The sequence below is a fragment of the Hypanus sabinus genome, chromosome 32, assembly GCF_030144855.1.
Source record: "Hypanus sabinus isolate sHypSab1 chromosome 32, sHypSab1.hap1, whole genome shotgun sequence".
Taxonomy (NCBI): domain Eukaryota; kingdom Metazoa; phylum Chordata; class Chondrichthyes; order Myliobatiformes; family Dasyatidae; genus Hypanus; species Hypanus sabinus.
Genome location: NC_082737.1, coordinates 5,136,270 through 5,158,046, shown reverse-complemented (window position 1 = coordinate 5,158,046; position 21,777 = coordinate 5,136,270). Strand labels below are relative to the sequence as shown.

Sequence of the window (21,777 nt, the reverse complement as noted above, 5' to 3'; positions counted from 1 at the left end):
AAATCATCCATCGTTATTATTTAACAAAGGAAAGATAAATTAATATATTTCGACTAAGATTACCCCCCACGGTCCTCCAGAAATGCAAAGAATACTCCGAAGGAAAGTGAGTATTAAAGCAAACTCCATACCCTGCTAAACTTCAAGTGTTTTATGACAACGGGACGCGGTTGTACCAGACAGTGGAAGAGGTGACTGCAGACATGAAGGACAGAAGGTTGTCCGTCAGCATGACCAAAACGAAGGAAAGCCTGGCTGAGGAATTGTCCCGCTCGGCTTGGGAAATATTGCGAGAAACAAGAAGGCAGGAGATGGGAGGAGGCCGAGAGAAACATATCAGTAAGAAAGCTGGAGTTTCCCAAAGACAGTCCTCACCCACTTCAGAAGAGCCATAAGGTTTGGTTAACTTAAAAAATATTGAGAAACTAAACAGAAGCAAAAGTACACGGTGACATACCTATCTCAAGAAATACTTATTATAATGTGGATTTTATATCACTTAGTTGTTATTCTTTATTCGCTGACTTACTCCTTTCTCCCCACCAAAATGAGAATATATAAATATGTGTGTGTGTGTGTGTATGTATGTATGTGTGTATGTATCTATATATATGTGAGTACACAGGGAAGTCTTTTCTGTGTAATGGATTTGATCACTGACTTTTATGAATACTGCAATGGGGGCCCTCAACTCACAAGTAGGAGGGGTTATCCCCCACAGCTAGACATTTCCTCTTGCTCAACGCAGGGTCATTTACTAGAGACCTCAGCCTTGGAATCACACGTTCGTTGCCATTTTTGTTATTATTTGAGATTCTGGGTTCTTATTTGTTCAGGGAGTAGATGGATTAAGTTTTATTCTAATTTCAATGACACATTGACAGATAAATACAGATGGCTAAGAACAAGGTAAAATTTATTTCTTTTAATGTAAATGGGCTATTAAATCCAATCAAACATAAGAATTTTATCCAAAATGAAAAATGAACAAGCCCATGTTGTATATTTACAGGAAACTCATTTAAGTGATAATAAGCATAAAAACTAAAGAGAATGGAATTCACTAACCTGTTTTTCTCCACATATAAATCAGGACATAGGAGAGGAGTGGCATTTCTGATCTCAAGTAAGCTAAGTTTTGAGAAATTATTGGAAATGGGAGATAAAGAAGGCAGATATATTCTGGTAAGGGGGAATATAGATGGCAATTCAGTTACTCTATTGAATATATACACACCCCGGGAAGTGATATTGGTTTCTTTAAGAAAATTACTTATGAATGTGGATTGAAATCTATGAAAATACTGCCGTGGAAACTGAAAAATAAGATAGCAGAAAATACAATTAATAGAATTAGGGACCCAAGAATGAAAATGATAAAAAAAAAAGCTAAGTGAAATTCAAGAAGCTTTTGAAGTGTTTTACAAAATGCTATATTCCAAAGTTCCAGGGGGAAGCATTACCCAAATTGACACCTTCTTGAATTCTTTAGAGTAACCACTTTAAGCAAAGAACAAAATAGAAGCATGACTGCCGACATAACTGAAGTTGAATTAAAAGCTGCAATTAGTAGGCTTAAATTAAGCAAGTCACCAGGATCAGATTGGTATACGGCAGAGTGGTACAAAGAATTTAAAAATGATTTGATTCCTGTTTTGCTCCCCACACTGAACTGGGCTCTAAAAAAGGCACAAATGCCACCCAGTTGGAAAGAAGTGATAATCTCAGCTATACCGAAAGAAGGCAAGGATAAAATGGAATGCGGTTCATTTAGACCAATATCCATTCTTAATGTAGATTATAGGTTATTTAACTCCATCATGGCCAAACAATTAGAGGAGTTTCTACCCATACTGATACGTAATGATCAGACAGGTTTTATACGACAACACTAGACTCAAGACAATATACGAAGGGCACTTCACATTATGGATTGTATACAAAAACATAAAATCGAAGCAATAGTGATAAGCGTGGACGCTGAAAAAACATTTGATTCGGTTAACTGGAATTTTCTTTACAGAATTTTACATAGATTTGGTTTCCAAGACACAATTATTAAAACTATACAGACACTATATGACAATCCTACTGCCAGGATTAAAATCAATGGATATTTATCATATAGTCTTACCCTAGAAAGGGGCACGAGACAGTGTTGTGCATGGTCACCACTACTCCGCGTTATATCTGGAACTATTAGCTCAATACATCAGATAAAATGAAGATATCAGGGGAATTACTATTAAAGGGACAGAGCATAAATTGGTTTGCTATGTGGATGACATTTTGATCTATCTAGGGCAACCAACATACGCTTTATCTAAATTGATGCAATCCTTTAAACAACATGGTCAATTATCAGGATACAAGATCAACATAGATAAAACCCAATTACTTTCATATTACTATAGCCCACCAATAGAAAGTGAAAGTCGATATCCCTGGGCATGGCACACGGAGTCTTTCAAATATTTGGGCATCATTATGCCAAAAGATTTGGCAAAATTATCAGAATGTAATTATTATATTAAAAAATTAAGGAAGATATGGCAAGATGGAGCCTGATTCCTTTTTTCACTCTCAGTTCAAGGATTGAGTCTATTAAAAAAAATATACTGCCCAGATTGTTATATCTTTCAGACCCTACCAAAAGAGAGTAATCAAAATCAATTCAGTGAATGGAACAAGATGCTATCGAAGTATATTTGGCAGGGTAAAAGGCCTAGAGTTCGTCTCAAAACTTTGCAATTAGCAAAGGAAAAGGGGGGGAATGGGGCTTGCCTTCTCTTTTGCAGCACAGTTGAGAGCTGTGATATATTGGTGCAATCCATCATATGAGGCTTAATAGAAAAACATTGAGGAGCGGGTACTTCCCATCCCCGTACAAACAATTTTGGCTGATAGCAACCTGCAAAGGTACATAAATACTATTGATAACCCATGGGTGAAATTGACTCTTAAAATATAGAAAACTACTATAAAAGAATATAATCTCGAGGGAGATATTGCAATTCATAAATGGTGTGCATATGACTGATTTTACACCAATAAATTGGATGCTAGAATTAAGGACTGGACAGCTAAAGGAATAACAGTTCTTTGCAACATAATGAAAGAAGTAACACTGTTCAGTTTTAAAATGCTTGAAGAGAACCACTTATTAGAAAAACAAGATTTTATCGGTATTTACAGATGCGACAATATGTTAATAAGACGCTTAAAAATGTAACCAAGGCAGGTAAGTGCTTGATAGAACTCTTCAGAAAAGCATATACTTCAGATAATGGTAGTAGAATCATTTCAAGCATGTATAAGGGGTTGTCAAATCTTAAAACACATTCGACTTCGTACATTAAAACAAAATGGGAGAAGGAAGGAGGGATAATTATATCTGAGGAAGAATGGACAACAATATGGAGTTATCAATGGAAGTGTACCAATTCACAGAAATGGAGGGAGTTTGGATGGAAAAACTTGATATTTTATTACACCCTCTGAGAAATCCCACGATAATAGTAACGTCCCTGTTTGCTGGAGAAATTGTGGAAAACAAAATGCAAATCATTATCATATTTTTGGGTCTGCCCTGTTATCAAAAACTATTGCCCTACAGGACATCTTTAAATGTGAAATACCCTTGGAGAGTAAGACCATATATTTTGGATATATACCTCAAGAATGGTTGAAAAGAGATAAATATTTAATGAATATACTGTTGGTGGCTGGTAAAAAGACTCTTACTAGGAAATGGTTATCACAGGAGAGCACAACTTTAAATACATGGATGGAAATTACAATGGACATTTACAAAATGGAGAGGATAATAGCATCTGTTAATCATAAGCTGGAACAATTTGATTCATATTGGGAAAAAAGGTTTAACTATATAATGCCTCATAGATTTTATTCTCATTTTATTCTCACAGATCAATGAATCTGTTGTAAAAATAAAATCACTCCCTACTTGTACATAGTTCTTTCCTTTTGCTTGTTTTTTTTCTTTTCACTCTTTTCTATAAGTGTATACCCCAGATAAATACCTTGTGGAGATTTTGTGAAATACATCTTACGGAAATGTTTGTTTGATGAACAATAAAAAATAAATTACAAAAAACACTGTTTTTGAAATTTTTATTTTCTATAATCTCTAAAGGTTTGAAAATTAATTTACAACCTAATGACTAACTGTTCTATTTGGAATAGTTCCACATCATATTCAGGGTATTTCATCTTCAGATCAACATGTAATTGTATTTGTTACATTGTTGGCAAGAAGGGCTATTTTATTAAAATGGAAAGATATCCCTTCCCCTACATAAATTGAATGGTTTTCTGAAGTAATGTTATGTCTCAGCTTGGAAAAAATTAGTAGAGCTTTTGAACCACAATTTGATTTTGAGAGAAGATGGGTTCATTTGCCAATTATTACCATTTAATTTGAATTATGCTATATGGTTTCCTTCCGATTTTATTATCTTTTTTAAAAAATGTGAATTGCCGGTTGATGACATTTCTTTATATATCTAGATGATGGTTAAACGTATTGCTTCCGGGGGTTGATTCCTAATGTTTTTTTTTGTAGTTAATGGGTTTTTTTCTTAGTTAGATGGGGTTCTTTTTTTTTCCTTCTTTTTCCTATATATATTTTTTCATTTTTATATATTATTAGTTTTTTTCTGCAGCTCTATTCATCGTATACATATCAATTCGTTGAAGTTTTGTATTATTCTATAGTTGTAGAAGATTATCTATTAATAAAAGGATTCTAAAAATGAAGAATGGGAAGCCATTAGTTGGTTGTTGAACAAAGGAGGGTCAGAAACTGTGGGCCTTCACAGGGCAGAGTTTGGAGCTCTGGACGATGGTCGTGGTAAGATTGTATGATGAGGAGAAGGGATTCGGCGGAGCATGGCTACAAATGATAGAGTAGCAACATTTGGAAGTCGATTGACAGAAAAAATAACTTGGTTGTCTGACTGGCAAAATTAACAATGCCTGATGTTTTGGAAATGGTTTTATCTATTGAGGGAGTTGTTCCTGCTTGTTTATCCTGTAAAATTATATCTGAATAGTTATAATGGATCGTCCTATTAATAATAATGTATGGTTATATAGTTTGTAAGATATTGAAAGGCAGCTTGAATTTATGCTGCCTTTGCGAAGTTATGGTGGTCATTCATGTGTTTATATATTACAACAAGATTTTGGTGAATGATATTTGCCACTTAATTCTACCTGTGTAAGTAATCAGATTGAGTTCAAGTGCTGCAGGATCCCAGAATGTGTTGGACTGTTTCTAGATTCTCTTGGCATTTTTCTGTATTTATCACCTTGTTTGTTTGCACTTTCTGAAGTTTTAGGTTTAGAAGGAGTTGAATCTGTTACGTATTCAGGCAACAATAAATATATGAGTTCGGCAAGGGATTTTATAACAAATAACACTTTTATTAAACACTGAAAACAAACCCCCCAAAAGTAAACAAACACTAACGTAACCGGAAATCAGCTGCTGTGCAGCAGCTCAAACAGTTCTTAAAGTGACGTTGTAAAAACAGTTCTTTAAAGTAGTATTGCCAAAAGTTCGATATGCTCACAGTCCATTTAAAAGGAGAGACTTTATAAGACGATTTAAATTCTCTTTCACGTCGCTTGGCTTCGATCCCCGACGTCGAACTTCCCACGAAGAATTGACGAAACGAAACGGCTTAAAGGCACTGACCTTTCCTTTATCACACTGTCCTCAATCTTCTGCTATCCCGCAGAGATCAACACGAGAACAGTCAACGAATTCCTTTCGAATAAGGTCGAACCCTTTTCACCGTCGAAGTAGATTCTCCTCGATCTTTAACTCCCGAACACCGATCTTCACTCTCCACTGACTTTCCAACTAGCAGTATTGTGAAGAAACTGCTGGCAATGACCTTTTAAACTTTAGACATTAGATAAAACTTCATCTTTCAACGAAACTGCGTCATTACATTAAATCACGCAGCGGCATGAAGTCAACTTGGCAAATCCAGCCACGAACTGCCCCTCCTCACAGGGAGGGGTCCTCCTTTTATACCCTGTAAAAAAAATCCCGTCACATGATCTCTACTGGCGGGAACATGACGTCACTCCACCATCACAAGACTATTACCTCAAGTCCAGTACAGCTTCAACCCCATTCACGTGACAAGGGTACCACTGTCATGTCACGAGTACGTAACAAATCATAGTGGGAAGAATTAAAGAGCAGCAATGGTGAAAAGACTCTGATGTAAGTTGTCAAGAGACCCCAAACAGTAGTAGGTATATTGTCCATAAATTATAACGAGTGATGGAAAGTGCTGGCCAAAAGGGCAATGCAACAATAGTCATTTAAGATAGTCATTGAGATATATTGGGAATATCAAGTTGGTGCTGGATCCCAAGAAGGAGAGTCCCTAGAATGCGCAGATGATAGCTTATTAGAGCAGGGTATCATAGAAAGCCTACAGCACAATACAGGCCCTTTGACAAGGATCCTATATACCTGCAACATTACCTCTCGGCCCCTAAATTCAATTCCACAATTGATGAAGGCCAATAGACATAGAGTCAGCCTGCACAACTGCTTTGACCATCCTATGGACTCAAACCCCAAGATCCCTCTGATCCTCCGCAGCTAACACTGGAGTTGGTTTAAAGGATTGAATGTCCTATCATATGAAGACCATTTGATGACCCTGGGCCTGTATTCACTGCAATTCAAAAGAATTTAGGGCGATATAATTGAAACCTATGGAATGTTGAAAGGCCTCAATAGACTGATATGTCCCATGATGGGAGAGTCTAGGACCAGAGGAAAGATTTTCAGAACAGAGGGGCGTCCTTTTGGAATGAGGATGAGATTAGGCAGTGTGTGGTGAATCTGTGGAATTCATTCCCGTGGGCAGTTCTGGAGGCTAAGACTTCATGTGTAGCAATTATCAGTCTATAGAGGGTTTGCCAACGTATAATAATTACTGTTTCTCGGCTCCAACTGGTAAAACGAGGTGCAGGCATCGCAAAGCTTAATCATTTCTCAGGTTGAGAGAAACCTGTCTGCTCAGATCGCGGGATGTTTTCTATAGAGAGACGTGAGTGGTGAACTTGATCTTCCATAGAGACCATTTCTTCATTATTCTGGATTGTGTTCTCATTTACTTTCGTGGTGTGTACCTTTATTAGTGTTACACATGGCAGCATAGAGTGCTGAATCCTGGTTTCGTTGAGCAATTATATATCCTTAGATATTTTACTTCACCCCTCCCCACCTCCAGTTTCACCCATGACCTCCCACTTTGTACTTCTTCCTCCCCTGTCCCCTCTACATTCCTTACCCTGGCTTTGCATCTTTTTCCCCCCACAAAAATGCCAATACTTCAAGAATATCGGAGCAGAAGTGAGTGTAGATGCTATTATTAATGAGAGAATGTGCTTTAGAAGCTGAAAGGGTTGAAAGTAGATGAGACTCCCGGGCAGACGGTGTACAACCCAGGATTCAGGGAGAGGTACATGAAGAGTTTGTGCAGACGTTAGACATAGAGCACTACAGCACAGAATAATGCCATTCGGCCAATCTAGTCTGTGCCAACACCCATCAATCTGCCGAGTTCCAGCAACCTCCACTGGGACCATATTCTCCCGTACCCCTTCCATCCAAACTTCTCTGAAAAGTTGAAATCGGCCCTGCCACTTGCTCTAGCAGCCCATTCCACAATCTCACCACCTCTAATTGAAGAAATATCCCCTCATGTTTCTCTTAAAGAATGAGTAATAATTTTTCGAGGATCACTAGATTTGGGAATGGCTACGGCGGTCTAGAAAGTTGCAAATGCCACTCTATTCTTTAAGAGGGGAGGGAGGCATAAGAAAGGAAATTATAGGACAGATAGTCTGACCTCAGTAGTTGGGAAGATGTTGGAGTCCATTAATGGTGAGGATTCAGGGTACTTGGAGGTGCATGATATAGCACGGCAAAAGTCGGCATGGTTTTCCTCCAGAGAAATCTTACCTGACAGATCTGCTGGAATTCTTTGATGAAAAGCAGGCAGGATAGACAATGGAGAGACAGTGGATGATATTTCTTTGGATTTTCAGATGGTCTTTAACAAGGCGCTGCATATGAGGCTGCCTAACAAGATCACAGCTCATGGTATTTGATGCTTTTGTGCCTGTTCCCGCTGGAGCTTAGAATAATCGGGCGGGGGGTGGGGGGTGAGGAAAGTTCCTGACAACGGAAAAAAACCCGAGGTAAAGAGGATGAGGAGAGGATGTTTCCTATAATGCAGAGCCCAGGACCAGGGGGCACACTTTCAGAAGAGATGGAAAATAATTTAGACCAGAAATGAAGAGGAATTCAGCTGTATCACATGATCTTATGATTATTTAACACAGCCGTGTCTGACTTATGCTTCTGTGACCATTCCCCTCGCTCTCCTGAATTAATTATCTATCTCCACCTCAAATGTACCCTCGGGGCAGCGAATCCCAAAGATTGTACACTCAGATATATAGATAGACACTTTACTAATTCCAATGGAATTGCATCTTCACACAAACTCCTCACTCAAGACGACTGTCTATATCCGTGACACTGGAAACGACATCACTGTCACTCTGATATCTTGTCTGACCTGCTGACCTCTGGGTATCCTCCCTCAACACGCTTCTTCCTCAGTCACTATCTGTGAGATTATATAAAAAACACGATTAAAACGGTCTATCACAGCTCCTGTACCCCTCCACCTCTGACCATACTTCGCTGCTTAAAACTCTTCCTCATCAGCCCCTTCCTTTCTCCCTTTCCCCTTGCCAACTACAGATACGCCAGATGATCCGAAACCACTGTGCGGACATTTATATTTCACAAACAAACCCGTGTCCTTCTTTGATACAGAGGTCACTGACACCCCACCGCCTTCCCAATCTGCACTAACAGCCCATGGTGGTGACAGTTCTTCCCAGGCTCTGGGGCTTTGTAACAAACACAATGTTAACAGCAAGATTAATCAATAATTCATATGAAGAGAGAGTTGTTGCCCACTGAAAGGATAGCCGAGCGTCCGATACTACGGAACAGATCCTCCCCTGGTTACAACTTTATTTGACCCGGGTCACGGAACGTCCGTTCATCCCACTTCCTCAAAACAGACATCCCCACCCTCCCACCCCACTCGACACCCTTCCCTCCACTTACCCCACACCCACAGTCCACCCATAACCTCTACCCACACACACAGACAGATCCCCTTCACCCTTATCCCCCTCACAGCTTGGGAACCAAACTAACTGATCCCACAGCCCGGGCTCGGGCGCAAAGCTAAAACCGGGGCTCCGGGACCGGAGAGCTCGGAGCATCCAGCCGTGCGACAACACCGCCGGCGTTAGCTGCGGTCGGCACGGGGCCTGCGTATAGCAGGAGGTTCGCGGCAGCGCCACCAGTGGCCGGAGGCGGGAGGGTCAGAGGAGAGGTAAATCACAAACACGACAGAGTGCAGATGCTGGGTTCAGCAAACCACACAAACAAAATGCTGGCGGAACTCAGCAGGCCGGGCAGAATCTATCGAAATGAGTAAACAGTCAAAGTTTCCAGTTGAACCCTCCTTCACGACTGAGAAGCAAGGGGGTAAATATCTGAAAAAAAACGGGGCAGGTGAGGTAACATTGTTCGGGTGTTGAGTTTACCAGGAGACAAAGACTGCAGGGACGAGAGGTTTTAAGTTGATAATACACTGTGTGTGGACCCCGCTGGCAATACTGGTGTTGTGACACGAATCTAGACAAACAACACTCTGCTTACTTCAGCAACAACACGGCACAGCCGGACACATAACAGGGGACTTTACATCACACAACACTGGATTCAGTGATGAAACCCGTGATTAATGTTGTTGTCCCACCGAAATCATAAGAAACGTCCATTGAGGTGTTTTTAAATACGAGTGTTCTCCCACAGGTGGCGTCACATATGGGCTCCCCACACCAGTATCTGCCCTCACGTGCGCGGTATCGTACGTCATGTGCTCGAGCTTAATCGCTTTAAAGGCTGAGCTACTAATCACGTGACCACACCCTTCCCCACCGCCTACAACAGAGGATTCAGGAGCTGCGCTATTCGCATTGGTGCGAAACGATGTTAATCACTGGTTACACCCAATAGCGGAGGCGGACCAGCCGAGAGGGTGTTACCCCCGCTGAATCTGTCACCGCGGCCGCCTGCTCTCCCCGTCAATGCGGAAGAAATCTCAAAGTAAATATCCGATTTATTTCCATTTCCCTCCGCGGGAAGTCGGGGGCATTTGTGAAGCATCTCCCGCGGCCGGAGTCTGTTGTATCGCTGAGAGGTAGGAGGAGACAACTCGGCCCGTTGGTTTGATGCCGGTTCCCTGCAGTGGGAGTGGGGATTTTATTGAAAGGATAAAGATAGTGTGAGAGGGGGCGGACAGGATGTTTGTCCCCGTGGGGACAGGAGGGGCTCATTTCTGGAAATGTCTGAGCCCACGGTGGTGGGGAGGAGAGGAATTCACCACATTAGGGTGCCAACACCGGCAGACTGTTGACCTGCAAGCGGGGCCAACGGTCCGGGCAAAGTGACAATTGTTTGGGCTTTGTTGAGACTGTACTTGGAATATGGTGTAAAATCCCGCTCCCCGTACTAACACAGGTTATATAGAACAAACTGCCGGAGGAACTCAGTGGGTCGGGCAGCATCTGTGGAGGGAAATGGACCGTCAACATTTCGGGCTGGGGCCCTCACTCTGGACTGAGAGTGGACGGGAAATAGTCAGAGAAAAGAGGTGAGGTGTGGGGATGGGGCAAGAACTGGGGAGTGAGAGATCGATCCAGGTGAGGTGGGAAGGGGGAAGACTGGGAGCTGAACACATTGAAATACACAGCATCATTACCGGTTGAACCAGGGATCCCAGTCTCTGAAAAAGTGGATGGACTGTCCGGAACTGAGATGAGGGGAAATGTCTGCACTCCGAGGGTGGTCAATGTCTGTAAATTCCCACCACAGAGGGCAGTGAAGACTCGGTGATCGTTCTCACATAGAACAAAGGCTGGCAGATGTGTGGAGATTGAAGAGGTTGAGGAAATAAGGATCGGGAACATGTGGCTGAGATGGGAGAGCAGTCGCCATCTTGCTGAAGGTTAGAGGGGATGAATGGCCTCCTCCTGCTGTTTCTCACTTGGTGTCTCAGTGTTCCTGTCCAGTGAGGCTGGGGGAATGTGAATAGAAATTAGTGTTTATAAAGACAGATTGATTTAAACAAAACCTGAACAATTCCTGTTTGGGTCTGAATTGTGTGCAGAATCGGGATGGAAATTGAGCCCGTGACTCTGTGACCTGGAGGGAAAGGGACAGGGACAATATGGAGGAAATTAAACACGTATCTGGAGTAAATATGGAATAATGTGGGAAATGCAGTCGATGGGTCGGGCAGTGTGAGAGGTGTAAGGAGCGTAGTCACCATTTCAGGTGGGAGACCCTCCACCCATCACATGATCCTGTTTCCTGTTCACATTTTTCCGCAGATCTGCAGCATCTGCGGGTCACTGCTCTATGTGTACGTGTAGCTTCATCTTTCATCTGTTCAGACAAGGCAGATCTGGATGTCACGTCCTCTCATTGTGGGTGGACAGTATGTTTTTTTCTGCAATATTTTCAGCATGTTTCATTCCACTGTTTTTACCTGCTGAAGTGCAGCCAATATTTCTGGATGTGTGACCCATTTATGTGATAACTTAGCCTTTTGTATTTATCTGAGCTTCTCATAAATGTGTACAGTTAAGTGTACTTAAGCTTCACTTCAGAATTTCCAAAGCAACAACCCAGTCAAATAGTTCCAAACAATTAAATTAGTTTGTTACATTTGTTTTAAATGTACTGCTTATATAACTTAGCTATTTAATACATATATTCTTATTTTAAATCACAATTTTAAAAATCTATTGTTATGAATTAGGCTCTACTGCTGCCGCAGAGACAACAAATTTCATGACATATGCCAGTGCTATTAAACCTGATTCTGACATTGATATTGACCCTCACTGGTCACCTGATCCCAGTTACTGCAGATTGTAATGCGAGATTGAAGACTTTTTCACTTATTTGTTTTCTTCAGAAATGACAACAGTTCTGTTTCCTTCTGTGGTTCCAAAGCAGAAGCTCAGTCTGTCTCATGTAACAAAGCATTATCACTCCTGCAAAGTGGCTGCATCCTTTTAATCTAAATATGTCTTTATGTCATCAGGGACGCACCTTTTGAATTCTTCAATTTAAACCAGCTCTTTCAAGCTGTTAAAATCATCATTTATATTTTCATATGGGCACCAGCGGTCAAAACACCAACCCTCTTTTGGCCACTTTAAAATCTGAGCAGACTTCTCAAAATGCTGTAAGTATTTATCAACCTGAGCCTTGTCAAAAGGAGGTACTAATTTAACTTCCCGACTGGCCTCAAATGTACACCCAGAGTCCAATGCTAGACCCCTTTGCTGCAACCTCTCTATCTTTTCCACCTCAAACTGCCTCTGCCTTTTCACAGCCTCCATCTTTAATTTTTCTAACTTGTACTGGACCTCAAGCTCACTAGGTTTACTTTCAGGAAATACCTCCAACTCCTCCACTTTAAACACACCCTCAGATACATAATGTTCGGTATTATCCTGTGCATCTGTGCCCTCCTCATTGTCAGTTTCAGCTTAGCAACTCAACAACTCAATCCTTCTGGTGTCCTCTAATTCCTCAAAGGTTGGCTCTTCCAGAAATCTATTAACATCCATTGCTGCTGATTTTGCACACACAAATAAATCAAAAGGGATTTCCCCAATGAAATCCATAATTAATTAATCAATCAATATGCCCCCTGAAGTTGTTCATATCTTGGACGCATTACAAATTCTATTACAAACCATAATGCTTTAGAAACAAACCAGCAGCAACAGACTACTCCTGGAGTCTGGTTTTGATGTTAAAACCATTATCTTTATTACTATCTACTTACAATATAGCAACTTAAGCACAAACAAAAGTTAACAGTGCTATGTGTGTACATGTGTGTAAATATAACTCCCAAACTATTGAGCTGGGGGGAAACGAGGCTTAGAGTCTTGAGATGGTAAAGTATGAAAGTTCAGTTCATCCACAGAGTAGGTGATGAGAGAGAGATATTTGTAATCCAGGGTAAATGTCGACAGAAGGCAATTATGTCGAATTCCACAGGTTCCATGGTGATAAAACGAGAGAACGTTTGCTCTAGATTTTATCCATCATCATTCCAAATCCATATACGAATTATAGCCGAAAGTGACTTGTTACAAGGGGTATCAAGTGAATTACTACACCACACCCAGGACTAAGGGTTAACACAGAAGTGGTCTTCACAGGATACCCCAAATCTGATCCAGTCCCATGGATCAAGGAGGTGGCAACCACACATTCAATGTATAGTGAATCGATAATTAATCCACCCTTATGGGCATATAAAGTTCCAAACAGTGACCCTTTGCCACTAGTTCCCTGGTTTCGATCCTTCCATTTTTCCTCCTTCGTCTCCATCTGACTCTGAGTGTCTGTGTCCTTGGTTAAAACTAAACAAGCTGCGAGCAAATTAAACAAGCTGCAAATCAGACTGACTCGGCATCCTAATCTCTGTCTCTTTCTCTCTCTCAAAATGACAGCCCACAGCAAATGAAATCTAGGGATTCATAACAATGGCCACTCTCCACTGTGAACAGACTGGTGTGCCAGTAGTTGAGATGACTGAGTGAATCCTTTCCCACATTCTGAGCAGGTGAACGGCTTCTCCCCGGTGTGAACTCGCTGGTGACTCCGTAGGTTGGATGACCGAGTGAATCCTTTCCCACATTCTGAGCAGGTGAATGGCTTCTCCCCAGTGTGAACTTGCTGATGTCTCTGTAGGCTGGATGAGTGAGTGAATCTCTGCTCACAGACTAAACAGGTGAACGGCCTCTCCCCTGTGTGAACTCGCTGGTGACTCTGTAGGTTGGATGACTGAGTGAATCCCTTCCCACATTCTGAGCAGGTGAACAGCTTCTCCCCAGTGTGAACTCGCTGGTGTCTCTGAAGGGTGTAAGAGTAAGTGAATCTCTTCCCACAGTCTGAGCAGATGAATGGCCTCTCCCCAGTGTGAACTCGCTGATGACTCAGTAGGTGTGATGACTGAGTGAATCTCTTCTCACAGACTGAGCAGGTGAACCGTCTCTCCCCGGTGTGAACAGACTGGTGCGCCAGTAGTTGGGATGACCGAGTGAATCCCTTCCCACACTCTGAGCAGGTGAACTGCCACTCGCCACTGTGAACAGACTGGTGTGCCAGTAGTTGGGATGACAGAGTGAATCCTTTCCCACATTCTGAGCAGGTGAACGGCCACTCACCAGTGTGAACTGACTGGTGTGCCAGCAGTTGGGATGACAGAGTGAATCCCTTCCCACAGACTGAGCAGGGGAACGGCTTCTCCCCAGTGTGAACTCGCTGGTGTTTCTGTAGATGGGATGACTGAGTGAATCCCTTCCCACATTCTGAGCAGGTGAACGGCCTCTCTCCAGTGTGAACTCGCTGATGACTCTGTAGGGTGGATGAGTGAGTGAATCTCTTCCCACAGACTGAACAGGTGAACGGCCTCTCCCCAGTGTGAACTGACTGGTGTCTCTGGAGGTTGGATGACTGAGTGAATCCCTTCCCACATTCTGAGCAGGTGAACGGCTTCTCCCCAGTGTGAACTCGCTGATGATTCTGTAGGGTAGATGACAGTGTGAATCCCTGCCCACATTCTGAGCAGGTGAACGGCTTCTCTCCAGTGTGAACTCGCTGATGACTCCGTAGGTGGGATGAATGTGTGAATCCCTTCCTGCAGACTGAGCAGGTGAACGGCTTCTCCCCAGTGTGAACTCGCTGGTGACCCTGTAGGGTGGATGAATCAGTGAATTTTTTCCCACAGACTGAGCAGGCAAATAGCTTCTCCCCAGTGTGAACTCGATGGTGTCTCTGTAGGGTGGAAGAGTGAGTGAATCTCTTCTCACAGACTGAGCAGGTGAATGGCTTCTCCCCATTGTGAACTCGCTGGTGTGTCAGTAATTGAGATGACTGAGTGAATCCTTTCCCACAGTCTGAGCAGGTGAATGGCCACTCCCCAGTGTGAACTCGCTGGTGTGCCATTACATCAGATGACCGAGTGAATCTTTTCCCTGAAATTCAGCAGACGACCAGCCTCTGCCCGGTGTGAACTGACTGTTGTGTCCATAGGTGGATGATTGACTGAATCATTTCTCACACACAGAACAGATGAATTACCTTGTCCTAGTATGAACTTGATGATGTACCTTCAGTTGAGATGACCAAGTGAATCCATTCCCACAGTCTGAGCAGGAATAATGGTTGATTGAATCCCTTGCTCCACTTCTGAATTATCTGGACAGAGACAGCAAAACTGGCGTATTGCGTTCCCGTAGACAAATTCCTTCTCATTTTTAACCTGTAAGAAGATTTACACAACCCATCAATGGGTGTAGGACCACATTTCAGATGAGATCATTTGACTGTCAAGGTGTGATCTGGTATTACACTGTAATAGTGAAGTTCAATCCAAGTTGGAGAGAGAAATCACCTTCTAACTGGGCACAGTGCTGGTATCTGGAACGACCATCAATTCCCTGATGTTCATTCTGTCTCTATCAGAATGGGGCATTTCTGCCATCTCCAACCTGTTTGACTCTCCATTGGTATTATTCTCTGTTCCTGCTGAGATGCATGGGTGCCTGACCCCACAGTAACTGAAACAGTCGCACACAAATAGTCTTTCTTGATGTGAAGATGGGATTTTCTTTTATGTATTATTAACTTAAAGTATCACAGTTTTAATGCAATGTAAAAATTCCTGCTGAGATGAATGGTTGGTTTGCACAGCTGTTAAAAGCACTTAGAGTGAATTTTTGTATTCTTTTATGTTCTTGTCACAGTCATAGAAAATTACAACAGAAACAGACCTTTTGGGCAACCTAGTTTGTGTGGAACTATTTAAACTGTCTACTCCCATACCCCTGCCATATGGGTACCTATACAAACCTCTTAAATGTTTAAATTGAGCTCGCATGCACCACTTGTGTTGGCTGCTCATTCCATACCCAGATGACCGTCCGTGTGAAGAAGTTTCCCCTCATGTTCCCCTTAATATTTCACCTTTCACCCTTAACCCATGGCCTCTGGTTGTAGCTGTAGTCCCACCTAATCTCAGTAGAGAAAGCCAGCTTGCATTTACCTTATCTATAACCCTCTATAACAATCAAATGTCCCCTCAATCTTCTACATTCCAAGGAATAAAGTCCTGACCTGTTTAATCTTTCCTTATAACCCAAGTCCTCTAGACATGCCAACATCCTTGTGAATGTTCTCTGAACTCTTTCAACCTATGTTACATCTTCCTGTAGGTTGGTGACCAAAACTGCAAACAATACTTCAAGTTAGGCCTCACCAATGTCTTCTACAAGTCAACACAGCATCCATCTATTGTTGTCAGTACTTCGGTTTGTGAAGGCCAATCGGCTGAAATCTTTCTTTCTGTACCTATTTAACTGTGACACCACTTTAAGTGAATTAAAGACTTGTATTCCCAGATCCCATTCTTCCACAACGCTCCTCAGTGCCTGACCAGTCACTTTAAAGACCTCCCTTTGTAGAGCCTATCAAAGTGCAAGAACTCACACGTGCCTGCATTAAATTCCATTTTCCAGTTCACAAACCATTTTCTGAGCTTGTCCAGATCACACTGCAAGCCATGATAGTATTCCTCACAGTCCACTACACCCCCAGTCTTGGTGTCATCTACAAATTTGCTGAACCAGCTAACCATGTTATCATCCAGATTACTGATATAGTTGACAAACAACAACAGATCCAGCACTGATCCCTGTGGCACACCACTAGTCACAGGCCTTCAGTCAGAGAGGCAATCACCTGCTGCCACACTCTGGCTTCTCCCAAAGACAGTGTCTCATCCAATTTACTGTCTCATCTTGAATACTGAGTGACTGAACCATGTTGACCCACCTCCCATGTGAGACTTTGTCAAGTGCCTTGCTAAAGTCCATGTAGACAACATCCACTGCATTGCCTTCATCCACTTTCCTGATAACTTCTTCGAGAGACTCTATAAGATTGGTTAGACATGACCTCCCATGCACAAAGCCATGCTGCTTATCTTTAATCAGTCCACATCTATCCAAATACTTATATATCCAGTTCCTGCACATATGGTCCAATAAGCTTCCCCCTACTGATGTCAAGATCACCAATGTACAATTTCTTAGTTTACTTTTCGAGGCTTTCTTGAACAGCAGAACAACATTGGCTGTCCTCCAATCCTTCAATACTTCGCCTGTCTCTAAGGATTATTTAAATATCTGTGCTTGGGCCCCAACAATTTCTACACTTGTCTTCCACAGGGTCCTAGGGAAAAACTTGTCAGGCCCTGGGGATTGATTCACGCCAATATGCCTTAGGACAGCAAACACCTCCAACTCTGTAATCTGTACAGGGTCCATGAAGTTAATGCAGCTTTGTCTCACTTCTGTAGACTCTGTGTCCATCTCCTAAGTAAATAGGGATGCAAAAAAAACTTCCACATCTATTTTGTCTCCTCATATGGATTACCATTCTGATCTTCCAGAGGATTATTTTTTTCCCTTGCAATCTTTTCACTCTTAACATATCTGCAAAAGATTCTGCTTCACTTTTTCTGCTAAGACAGCCTCATACCTTTTATTTCATTCATAAGTGTTCCCTTGAATTTCCTGTACTTCATAAGTACCCCATTTGTTCCTATCTGCCTATACCTGGTATGCACCTCTTTTTTACTGATCTGGGAGAGGAAACCCAAAGGGGTGACAGAGCTGCATGGTGGGAAGTGGTCATAGGTTGGGGGGGGGGGGGAGGTAAACTAAAGTTGCAGGGGGAATGGGAGCCTGAATAACGGAACAGGGAGTGGAGGGGTTTTGGAGACAGTTGTTGTTCAGCCCTCAGACAAAGTCAGGAATGAAAAAGTTGAGCATGGTGCAGTGAATATGCTGAGCCCTGCATATTTCAATACAAGGAGCAGCATAGGAAAAGTGGACGTGTTCAGGCCATGGATAAGCACCTGGAACTATGACAGTAGGATCTCACAGCTGTGAACTGGGACAGGCAGCTTTATGGCAAAGGTGTGCTTGGTAAATGGGAGGCCTTGAAAACAAAATTTTGAAAGAACAAAGCGGGTATGTGTTTGTCAGAATAAAAGGTAAAGATAGAAACCGGAGGGAACCTTGGATTTCAAGAGATATTGAGACCCTGGTGAAGCACAAAATGGAGTTGCATAACAGGGATAGGCAGGCAGGTTCTTATGGAGGATAAGAAATGCAAGAGAACACATAAGAAACAAATCAGGATGGCTACAAGAAGGCATGAGGCTGCCCTCGCAGAAAATATGAAGGGTCATCCTCAGGGATTCTAGAGAAAGATTAAGAACAAAAGCACTGCAAGGCCGGAAGGCTGGAAGACTGGACTGGCAATCCACATGTGGAACCAAAGCAGATGGGGGAGATCTTTCATATTTCATCTCTGTTTACTCAGGAGATGGACACAGGGTCTATGTGAGTGTGGGAAGGTGGCATAAAAATCATGCACGTTGTACAGATTAAAAAAGAGGAGATGTTTGCTCTCCTGAGGCAGATTAGGGTGGATGAATCTCCAGGACATGACAAGGTACTCCCTCTGACCCTACGGGAGGCAAGTGCAGAAATTGTCAGGACCCTAGCAGAGATAATTAAATCATCCTTAGCGACGGGAGAGTTATCAGAGGATTGTACGAAAGCCAAAGTTACTATGCTGTTCAACATAGAACACAGAAGTCTACAGCATTTTCCAGGCCATTCAGCCCACAATGTTGTGCCAACCATGCAACTTACTCTAGAAACTGCCAAGAATTTCCCTAGCGCATAGCCCTCTATTTTTCAAAGCTCCATGTACCTATCTAAGAGGCTGTTAGAAGACCCTATTGTATCTGCCTCAACCACCGCTGCTGGAAGTGCATTCCACCCACCCACCACTCTCGGTGTAAAAAAACTTACTCCCTCATGTTAGCCCTGGGAAAAACCTTTGGCTACCAACACGATCAATGCCCATCAGCATCTTATACACCTAAAAAAAGGCTCTAAGCATAAACAAGGAAATTATATATTGCTTTGAGGATTTGTTAGATGTATACACAATTATAAGGATATAGATAGGGTAAATGCAAGCAGGCTTTTTCTGCTGATGTTGGGTGGGTTGACAACCAGAGGTTAAGTGACTTCCCCATTTAACCTAAATTTAATGGGAACATGTGGAAAACCTCTTCACAATTGATTATCAGAGTGTGGAATGAGATGCCAGCACAAGTGGTACCTGGATGGTGGCGGAATGGAGGGCTGTATTCTCACTGCAGGTCATTGCATCAGAGAACTGAGATGTTATCAGCATTGTCTAGATGGGACAAATGGTCTGTTTCTTCACTGACCTTCTCCAAGTTTCTATGACAGAGAAGTTGGAGAAACTTGTTTGGAAGAGGAAATGGTAGGAATGATGATGAAGCAGCAAATGCTGGAGTTTCTGGGAGCAATTCAGGAGCTCAGTGATCAATACATCCCAGTGAAGCACTCGAAAGGCAGGAGGAGACAACCGTGGCTGAAATGAGAAGCCAAAGCCACCATAAAAGCTGAAGAGAGGGCAAATAATAGAGCAAAAACTATTCAGAACATTTAAAAAAACAACAGAGGGCAACACAAAAAAAAAGTCAGATGAGGTCAGGACATGGAATTATGATATTGCTGTCATTAATGAGTCTTGGTTACACCCATTCAGTATGATCATGGCTGATCATCCAACTCAGAACCCTGTACCTGCTTTCTCTCCATACCCCCGATCCCTTTAGTCACAAGGGCCATATCTAACTTCCTCTTAAATATAGCCAATGAACCGGCCTCAACTGTTTCCTGTGGCAGAGAACTCCACAGATTCACCACTCTCTGTGTGAAGATGTTTTTCCTCATCTTGGTCCTAAAAGACTTCCCCTTTATCCATGAACTGTGACCCCTCGTTCTGGACTTCTCCAACATCGGAAACAATGTTCCTGCATATAGACTGTCCAATCCCTTTAGAATTTTATATGTTTCAATAGGATCCCCCCTCAATCTTCTAAATTCCAGCGAGTATAAGCCTAGTTGATCCAGTCTTTCTTCATATGAAAGTCCTGCCACCCCAGGAATCAATCTGGTGAACCTTTTTTGTACTCCCTCTATGGCAAGAATGTCTTTCCTCAGTTTAGGGGACCAAAACTGCACACAATACTCTAGGTGCGGTCTCACCAAGGCCTTGTACAACTGCAGTAGAACCTCCCCGCTCCTGTATTCAAATCCTTTTGCTATGAATGCCAACATACCATTTGCCTTTTTCACCGCCTGCTGTACCTGCATGCCCACTTTCAATGACTGGTGAACAATGACACCCAGGTCTCGTTGCACCTCCTATTTTCCTAATCGGCCACCGTTCAGATAATAATCTGTTTTCCTGTTCTTGCAACCAAAGTGGATAACCTCACATTTATCCACAATAAATTGCATCTGCCATGAATTTGCCCACTCACCTAACCTATCCAAGTCACCCTACATCCTCTTAGCATCCTCCTCACAGCTAACACTGCCGCCCAGCTTCGTGTCATCCACAAACTTGGAGATGCTGCATTTAATTCCCTCATCTAAATCACTAATATATATTGTAAACAACTGGGGTCCCAGCACTAAGCCTTGCGGTACCCCACTAGTCATTGCCTGCCATTCTGAAAAGGTCCCGTTTACTCCCACTTTTTGCTTCCAGTCTGCCAACAAATTCTCTATCCACATCAATACCATACCCCCAATACCATGTGCGTTTGCACACTAATCTCCTGTGTGGGACCTTGTCAAAAGCTTTTTGAAAATCTAAATATACCACATCCACTGGCTCTCCCCTATCCACTCTACTAGTTACATCTTCAAAAAATCTATAAGATTCGGCAGACATGATTTTCCTTTCACAAATCCATGCTGACTTTGTCCGATGATTTCACCTCTTTCCAAATGGGCTGTCATCACATCTTTGATAACTGACTCTAGCATTTTCACCACCACCTACGTCAGACTAACTGGTCTATAATTCCCCGGTTTCTCTCTCTCTCCTTTTTTAAAAAGTGGGGTTACATTAGCCACACTCCAATCCTCAGGAACTAATCCAGAATCTAAGGAGTTTTGAAAAATTATCACTAATGCATCCACTATTTCTTGGGCTACTTCCTTAAGCACTCTGGGATGCAGACCATCTGGCCCTGGGGATTTATCTGCTTTTAATCCCTTCAATTTACCTAACACCACTTCCCTACTAACATGTATTTCCCTCAGTTCCTCCATCTCACTAGACCCTCGGTCCCTCACTATTTCCGGAAGATTATTTATGTCCTCCTTCGTGAAGACAGAACCAAAGTAGTTATTCAATAGGTCTGCCATGTCTTTGTTCCCTATGATCAATTCACCTGCTTCTGACTGTAAAGGACCTACATTCGTCTTGACCAATCTTTTTCTTTTCACATATCTATAAAAGATTTTACAGTCAGTTTTTATGTTCCCTGCCAGCTTTCTCTCATAATCTTTTTTGCCTTTCCTAATTAAGCCCTTTGTCCTCCTCTGCTGGTCTCTTAATTTCTC

At 42.4% G+C, this 21,777-nt stretch overlaps 2 protein-coding genes across 7 annotated transcripts in view; one reads left to right on the top strand and one right to left on the bottom strand.

Moving 5' to 3' along the window:
* LOC132384380 (zinc finger protein 850-like) overlaps positions 1 to 21,777 on the bottom strand; it is a 75,895-nt gene that overhangs the window by 49,663 nt on the left and 4,455 nt on the right. Inside the window, exons 2-3 of the mRNA XM_059955484.1 lie at positions 13,725 to 15,506; positions 10,198 to 10,394 (exon numbers count right to left, since the gene is read on the bottom strand). Coding sequence (XP_059811467.1) covers positions 10,198 to 10,394; positions 13,725 to 15,190 — 1,663 coding nt within the window. The 5' untranslated portion in view covers positions 15,191 to 15,506. The remainder of the gene's footprint in view (positions 1 to 10,197; positions 10,395 to 13,724; positions 15,507 to 21,777) is intronic.
* LOC132384422 (zinc finger protein 229-like) overlaps positions 9,242 to 21,777 on the top strand; it is a 37,721-nt gene continuing 25,185 nt past the window's right edge. For 2 of the 6 annotated variants that reach the window (XM_059955565.1, XM_059955566.1), the window contains exon 1: positions 9,242 to 11,159. The gene's annotated coding sequence lies outside the window, so the exon portion shown is untranslated. The remainder of the gene's footprint in view (positions 11,160 to 21,777) is intronic. The other 4 variants (XM_059955569.1, XM_059955568.1, XM_059955572.1 and 1 more) reach the window with 4 other exon arrangements.